Source organism: Arachis hypogaea, chromosome 18, assembly GCF_003086295.3.
Source record: "Arachis hypogaea cultivar Tifrunner chromosome 18, arahy.Tifrunner.gnm2.J5K5, whole genome shotgun sequence".
NCBI lineage: Eukaryota > Viridiplantae > Streptophyta > Magnoliopsida > Fabales > Fabaceae > Arachis > Arachis hypogaea.
In genome coordinates this window covers 15,950,571-15,959,224 of record NC_092053.1, presented here as the reverse complement: position 1 = coordinate 15,959,224, position 8,654 = coordinate 15,950,571, and the positions used below count along the sequence as shown (strand labels likewise).

General features: G+C 37.4%; 1 protein-coding gene across 1 annotated transcript; it reads right to left on the bottom strand.

Moving 5' to 3' along the window:
* Positions 1 to 6,483: 6,483 nt before the first annotated feature.
* Positions 6,484 to 8,072, bottom strand: LOC112773322 (photosynthetic NDH subunit of lumenal location 3, chloroplastic). Its single transcript, XM_025818401.3, has 3 exons — positions 7,658 to 8,072; positions 6,723 to 7,009; positions 6,484 to 6,636 (listed from the first exon to the last, which is right to left on the bottom strand). Exons 1-3 carry the CDS (start codon positions 7,974 to 7,976, stop codon positions 6,520 to 6,522), a joined length of 723 nt encoding a protein of 240 aa, XP_025674186.1. The 5' UTR covers positions 7,977 to 8,072; the 3' UTR covers positions 6,484 to 6,519.
* Between the last annotated feature and the right edge of the window lie 582 nt (positions 8,073 to 8,654).

Sequence of the window (8,654 nt, the reverse complement as noted above, 5' to 3'; positions counted from 1 at the left end):
CGTATGGTCTTCAGAAACATTTACAATCATGGGTGACATATGGGGTGATGTGGTTAGTTGTGATATAGGTACAGGAGCAGGATCATCCTTTAGAGCTGGACGGATTCAAATTGACACAAGCATTTTTAACGTCATCCGAGATTGGATCCATATCTCAATCGGTGATAGGGGTTTTGATGTTTATGTTAAAGAAGTGGGTTATGAGGCATATGGTATAGAAAGTATGAGTCGGGACCAAGATGGGGGGCCTGTGATCAGAAACTCAGATGCTGGCAGTAATAGTCACACGACTGAGGTGGTGCCGTGGGATCCGGTGGCAGACCTGCAGATTTTCAATGATAAGTTGATCGGCGGTGAGGAGGGTATAAGGGTCATTGATGAAGTGCTTTTGAATGATTTAAATTTCAAATATCATAATTTGAATAAGGCATTTATGGTAATTGATTGGGATAGTTACTCTGGGTGTAATGGGAAGGAGGATTTTGGGGGATATGAATTGAATGGGGAGGAGGGTTCGGAGAGAACGGTTACGCAGGAAATTAACGTCCTGCATGGGGCTGCTAGGGTAGGTGAGGTTAAGGGAGTGGGATGCTCATATGAAGACCAAAATAAGGGACATATGGCTGATGGGGGTGGTTTGGGCTTGGAAGTAAGTGGCCCAGGTACCAAAATGCAAGTAGGAGGGCTGAAACAAAAGGGGATTTGGGCGGATGATAATTGGGCTAATAAAGATATGTTGCTGGGCCCGGGGACTACAGGAGTATCCACGGGAGAGAGGTTGGCTGAGAGGGCAGTAGAGCCGGGTCGGACTGTAGTGGCGCGGGTCAGCCAGAATGTTGAGAAGGGCACGCTGCAGGAACAGGGGCCGTGTCTGTAAGCTAGGAAAGCATGCCCAGGAATGCGCGGTCTGGACGTTGCTGCTGCGGAGTGGGACGAGGCGCTCGAACTGGGTCAATGGATGGCGGATGCGAGAAACTCCATGGCCGGCGCAGGGCACTGCAACCCAGGGAGTGGCGAGAACCGTGAAAGAGGCCAAAAGGCGTCGTGGAGGGTGGAGAGGGTAGGGGAGCTGGTGGAACCGGTTGAGGGGGGAGAGGACAATCTCTCTTCTTGTAACCTATCTGCGAACCCGGTTCAGGAATGTAAGACTTCGACACCAACGAGGCTGGTTGCGCGGAACACATGCGGGCAGGATATGGCGATTGGGGAGTCAAACGTGGTGGCAACCGAGGAGTACCAGGCAGGAACAGCGACCAGGCAGGGGACAGGTGAGGGTAGAAGTCCGGTGCAAGATCAGAGGAAAGAGAATGAGAAAACATGGGCGTTGGTAGTAGAGTCGGGTGCTGTTTTATATGATGAAGAAGTGGATATTATGGCAATCTTGAAAGAGCAGAATGAAGAAGTAGCGGCGAAGAGAAAGATGGCAAAACAAAAAGAAAAGGCAAGAAGAAGTCGGCCGAAGAGTCTCAATAAGGTGAGTAAGAATGTTGTTAAATAATTTTTAGCTGTTGGAATATTCGGGGGTTGAGGGGGGATGGCAAATTGAGTATGTTAAAATCTTTGAAGAAATGTTATAAGCTCAACATGCTAGGTTTGATTGAAACTAAGAGGCAGGTTGTTACTAAATTTGATGTTGCAAGAATCTGGGGTTATAGTTCTGTGGGATGGGAGTATGTGGAGTCGGCAGGGGCCTCGGGGGATTTGTTGCTAATTTGGGATGAGGAGGTGTTTAAAGCAAACAACTGTTATAAAGGGGAGAGATGGTTGTGCGTTGAAGGAGTGATGACGAAAAATAATTTTAATTGTGCTTTTTGTTTGGTGTATGGGGCGCATGAGAGAGAGGAGAAGCAGGCTATCTGGGAGGAGTTGAGTTATATTGCGGGTCTGTGTCAGGTGCCTTTCTGCTTCTTTGGGGACTTCAATGAGATCCTTCATATTGACGAGCGTAAAGGAACTAGTAGTTTACCGGTGTCAGCAGAAGAGTTTAGAATTTGGGTATAGGATATGCAGTTGATGGACTTGCCTCTGAATGATAGGAAGTTCACGTGGTTCAGGGGTCAATCGTGCAGCCGGATTGATCGGGTCTTGGTGAATATAGAGTGGGTTGAGGAATTTCCTGATGTTCGTCTAAAAGGTGGGCCTAGAGGGCTGTCAGACCACTGTCCGTTGATTGTGGAGGATAAGAGGGCTGGGGATGGCCCCCGACCTTTCAGAAGTCTAGATTCCTGGTTTACGCATGAGGGTTTCCTGAGCATGGTTAAAAATGAATGGAGAAATTTGGGGGACGCACAATTCACTAGTAAGTTGAAGGCTTTGACGGGTCCGCTACGACTATGGCACAAGAACAATTTCGGGGATATGGATAAGAGATTGAAGATGCTTGAGGAGGAGATTAAGAAACTAGATACTATGGCTAGCGAAGGTATATATGATGGTACAACGGAGGCTAGAAGGAAGGCGTTGGTGAGCTATTGCCAGAAGTGGTATGTTAGAAAGGAGTTACACTAGAAGCAGATGTCGAGGTCTCAGCATGCCAAGTACATGGATAAAAATACTAGAAACTTCCATAATATTGCCTCGGCTAGAAGACGGAATAACAAGATTGATGCTCTGATGATCCATGGCCGGTTAGTGCGGAATCAGACAAGAATAAAGGTTGCAATTAGAAGTTTTTATAAGGACCTGTATCGGCAGGAAGTTGTTCCGAGGATAAGATTTTGGGATGGTTTGGTAAGACAGATTGATGGAGCAGAGGCTGTTGCTTTGGAGGTGATACCGTCTGTGGAGGAAATTAGGGAGGCATTTTGGGACTGCGAATCCTCTAAAGCCCCGGGCAGTGATGGATACAATCTGAATTTCATCAAACGATGCTGGGAAGATATTGGTCAGGAGTTCACTGCAGCGGTGATGGAGTTCTTCCAAAGTGCTAAGCTACCAAAAGATGCAAATGTCACCTGGGTGACACTAGCTCCGAAGTTTGTGGGTGCCAAAGAGATCAAGGATTTCAGACCGATTAGTATGGTGGGATGTGTGTATAAGGTAATCTCCAAGGTCCTAGTGCGGAGAATGAGAACAGTAATGCCAGAGCTGGTGGGAGAGACTCAAAGTGCTTTTGTTAAGGGTAGGAAGATACATGACGGCGCCCTTATTGCTTGTGAGACGGTTCACTGGCTCAAGTCGAGAAGAAAGAAGACGGCAATCATAAAGCTAGACTTTTAGAAAGCCTATGATAAAGTTAGATGGAGCTTTGTGGATATTGTGCTTCAGAAGATGGGTTTCAGTCAAAAGTGGAGGAATTGGGTGAAAGAGTGTGTCAGTACGGCCTCTATGTCTATCTTGGTGAATGGCTCACCGTCCAAGGCGTTTAAAATGGAGAGGAAATTAAGACAAGGGGATCCACTATCTCCTCTGCTGTTTGTGCTTGTGGTTGATGTGTTGCATCGAATGTTGGGGGAGGCTGTAAGAAATGGGCGCATTGCTCCGTTGCTAGTCGGGAAAGATCATATTGAATTGTCTCATCTCCAGTTTGCAGATGATACTATCTTGTTTTGCCCTCCGGAGACAGAAACAATTGCGAACTACAAGAGGTTGCTGTGCTGCTTTGAGTTGATGTCTGGGCTGAGCATCAATTTTGATAAGTCGAATTTGATCCCAGTCAATTGTGAGCAGGAGTGGGTGGAGCATGTGTGTGGTCTTCTGGGGTGTAAACAAGCGGCGCTTCCTATTAGATACCTCGGTATTTCTCTAGGAGCGAATCCTCAGCTGGTAAAGACTTGGAAGCCGATCATATACAAGGTGGAAGAGAAGCTAAGCTTGTGGAAGGCAAAGGTCTTAAACAAATCAGGTAAGCTAGTTCTCATCAAATCAGTTTTGAACAACTTACCGATTTATTACCTTAGCCTGTATAAGATGCCGAAGGTGGTCGCCAACAAGCTAATTACACTTCAGAGGAGTTTTCTATGGTACAAGGAGGATGGTAACTGTGGTATGCCCCTGGTAAAATGGGAAGTGGTCCAGGCTCCAAAAAAGGCTGGAGGATTGGGGGTCGGCGATGCAGTAATGAGGAACACAGCGCTATTGTTCAAGTGGTGGTGGCGTTTCTCAAAGGAGGAGTGCCCGCTGTGGAAGAGGGTTGTGTGTTCGTGTAATAATTTGGCTCCTAATGTTATGCTTTGTAGTCAGACTCTTCCGGTAACGGGGGGTCCATGGAAAGACATATGTCAGTTGAATATAGCAAAACAACAGGTGAAAGAAAAACTTATTAGTGGCCTGGCAATGGAAGTAGGAAATGGAAGACGGACGCGATTTTGGGTTGATAATTGGGTGTAAGGTGGTCCTTTGAAAGCCAGTTTTCCAAGACTCTTCTCTATTTCAAACCAACAAAGATCAGTGATAAGGGATTGTGGGTTCTGGGATGGGATAAAGTGGATTTGGAATTTCCATTAGAGGAGAGAGTTGTTCCAATGGGAGTTGGAATTAGTTCATCAACTCCATGAGAGGTTAAGGCCAGTGAAACTATCCACTGGCAGAGAGGATAATATTATATGGAAATTTGATGATAAAGGTATTTTTTCTACTAACTCTTTCCTGCAGGTGTTGCAATCGGAGACTCTCTCGGAAGATATTACGAGCTACAGTTTCACTAGATCAATTTGGAGAGGTTTGGTACCTCCGAGAATTGAGCTTTTTGGCTGGTTTGTCCTGATTGGCAGGGTAAATACCAAAGAAAGGTTGAGTAGATTAGGCGTGATTCATCAGAATGACAGTGTTTGTGCCCAAGGAAACAGAATATGTGCACAATTTGTTTCTTTTATGTGAGTTTACGTGGCAGGTATGGTGTGACTGGCTCAGGCGCTTAGATAAACCGTGGGTGGTACCAGGAACCATGAAAGGACTGTTTGAGAGTTGGACTGGCATGCATACCAGAAAGAAGGAGAAGAGGCTGTTGTTGATTGGTTTCTTTGCAGTGATCTGGAATATCTGGATGGAGAGAAATGATAGAATCTTCAACAATAGGAAAGCAGGTGTTGAGGATGTACAACAAAGGACGTTTTTGAGCTACAAGGAGTGGTCTGGTATTGACCCTTTTGGTTGTTGATGGCTCTGCCGGAGATGACCGGGATTCATCCATTTATGTTTTATTTGTTTCTTTGTTGTTTATTTTCTTACTGCTCCACCACAATGTGTTGAGCTTCCTTTGTTTCAAAAAAAAAATAATAAATTAATTTTTAAATAATTAAAAAAAATAATTTTCTATTTAAAAATCAATTTTTTATTTAAAAATTAGTTTATTCATTGAAAAATCAATTTCATATAAAAATAAATTTTAACTTATGAACTAACTTTTTACACTTTAAACAAATAAGTTTAGTCTTTTTGTCTATCTATTATAAAATTAGTTTAGGTTTATAACAAATTTATATTAGAATAATTAATTTTAAAATTTCAAATCTTCAAACCAATTTTGGTTTAGTTAATCGATTTACAAATTAATTTTTATCAATTTAATTAATTATTTTTTAAAACTAGTTATAGCTTGTAAACTATTTTAAATTTGGTTAAGATTTTTTTAATTTTTATATCAAAATAAATTATAATAAATAAATTTTATTTAAAAAATTATTTTTAAATAAAAAATTATTAAAAAAATATAAATTTAAATAATTTTTATATTATTTTATTATTTTATTTTAAATATATACATAGAAATTTTTATTTTGTATTTTTTCAATATATTTTTTATTATATTTTTTAACATTCTCAATATTCTTATTTTTTAATATGTTTTAGACTATTTTTTATTAATTATAATTTTATTATTATTTATAATTAATTTTTTATTTAATTTATTTTTTTATTAGAATCAGTATTTCATATTATAAAAAATATAACAATAAAACGTAAAAAAAATTATAATTACAAATTTTACAATAAAAATAGATTATATTTTTTTAGTATTTTTAATATTTTTTATTTAATTTTATTTTTTATTATAATTTTATTATTTCTAATTTTATTATTATTTTATGGTTAAGTTTTTATTTTTATCTTTTTTTTTTCTGATTTATAACACTTAAGTGAGAATAAAGACTAGGTCCATGGAGTAAGAGATCAGGCCAAGAAATAATAATGGAGGTGACGCGCTTCTATTGAGAGGGTTGACAATTGACACCAAGTGTGTTTGATGGTGACAATCACGTGACTCACTCATGATGTTCTATTATATTATCATTGAAAATATTATTGTATTTTTCAGTTCAAGAAGAACGTGAGAGTATCACTAACGATATTATTATACTGCTATATTTTTCAAAGAAATAAACGTGAAAGTACCAATGTAACACTAATCTATTTTAAAGCCGCATACATGTGTCCCTCTCACAGTATATCACTGATAGAACTGTATTTTTTAATTCAAGAAGTATAAGAGTACCAATATAATACTAATCTATCCAGAGAATCAAGAAGCGTGTGACTAAGATATTTTTAGTATAAACACAACTTCGAATTAAATTAATATCAAATTGTTTTATACATTACATCCATCCGATCCATGACATCATGTAGCATGACTTCAGTTTCTTGGTAGATTGATTGTGTATCAGGTAAACTTTTCCTCCTTGAAGCTTCTTCAAGCTGTCAATGCATTACAAAATTTCAATTTCTTAATCAAACTTTACTTATAAACATGGTAGTATAAAACACTAAATATTATAACGTACCTTTTCAAAATTATCAAATAATTTGTTAGCCATGTCAGTTAATTGTTGCTTATTATCCACTGGCATAGCTGATATAACTTTGTCAAAATCATAGTACATGAAAGTAGACTTGATTCTGAGGTATCTCCTCACATAATTGAGTGTGTCTGCTGCAATCAAATCCGCCATAGCCAGAAGATCAAATGCATATTTCTTAATCCTATAAACACTCCCTTTAACTCCAATGTCTGCCATGTATATTCCCTTCTTAATAAATGAACGGGTACCCGTTTTCTCATTTGCAAGGTCTAATCAAAACAAATACAACTATTCAATAGTCACATTAAAATATATAAACATAAATAAATGAAAAACATAAATCACAAGTGAAATCAACTTTTTATAAGAGCAATGGAAAACAAACTCATTTCATTTTATTTCCCATGCATATATCAAACTTCTTTACATTGTCAACTTATTTCAATTACACTTCACATACAAGAATTCATTTACATATTTATATTTCTTCTTTCAATTTATTTGTCCATCAAAAGAAATTGGGTATGTATATAGAAATTATATAAACTAACAAAATATATTGTGTAAAATTAATTATGATATCATTATTAATGATTAACTCCATCATTTACTATATAGAGTACCACTATAGTCACCAAAAAAAAAAATATAGAGTACCACTGTTCAAGAATGAGTAAAAAATATTTTTATGGATATATATAAAGAAAAAATTAGAGTTTCATACATAAACATCTCGCATCAATAGAGAATGATCACATCTAAAAAATTTAATGTAAGCATAACATGATAATTATGTGACAACTTAAACTCGTGACTTTGAGATCACACAAAGACAATTCAACCGCTGCTTTAAGGCAATAAATAGATATTCTAAAACTCTAAAAATGTGTAAGTGGCAATTATAATAAAGTGCTTACTGTTAGTGACAGTTGGAAGAGGCAAAGGTAAATCATCATACCACCAGCCATTATGGGTATGTTCTTGAGCAAGTGAAATCTTGTCATGGAATTGGGCAGTGAGAACTATGGAGGCAACAAGGCCTATTGCTGCTCTTCTTGTAGTAGTGTCAACAAGAGATTCTTGTGATGAAGATTCTGATTCATGTGCCGTATTATTATTGCTTCCAACTATTTGCACTCTTTTGTTGAGATGAAGGTTCCTATGGGCATTTGGAAGGCATGTAACAATGGGAGCCAAAGTTTTTGGGAGTCCATGCAAGTTTGTGATTGGAGCCATATTGATGATTGATGAAGGAATTCAAATGAGAGAGAGTTGAGAAGAGTAGTAGTTCATTGTGTCACTCATATCCATGTGGTTAGTGTTATCCATTCCATGACCACCGGAAAAGGATATCGTTTATTAAGGATGTTTTGGTAATTTTAGTCCTTGGGTTTTTCATTTTTTTTGGTCTTGTATGTTTTTTATTGTTTTTGGAAATCTATGTTTTTCACTTTTATTTTGTTTGCTTTCTGCATGTATGGGCTGAGCCTAATTCTTTTGGGCCAGAGGGTGGTATTTGTTTATTTATTGGTATTCCGCGGGAAATAAAAAAAGAAGGGTGGCATTTAAGTATGTATAACATTGAAAATGATATAAATGTGTTTTCAATAGTTAAATTGTAAAATGACATAAATGTGTTTGCAATGGTTAAAATGAATATAATATAGTAAAATGTGTCAAAGCAACTATTACTCATATGAAATTTTGAAAAGTTGAAAATGTTTTAATATTTTATCATATTATTTTATTTTGATGTATAATATAACTTTAAAAATTATGTAATTATTAATCATTAAATTATATATCTATTGATGGTTGAATTTTTTAAATACGATAACCATAACTTGATTATCAATCAATATAACATAATAACTCAATAGTTAAATTGATAAAATTTTAATACATACAAATTTA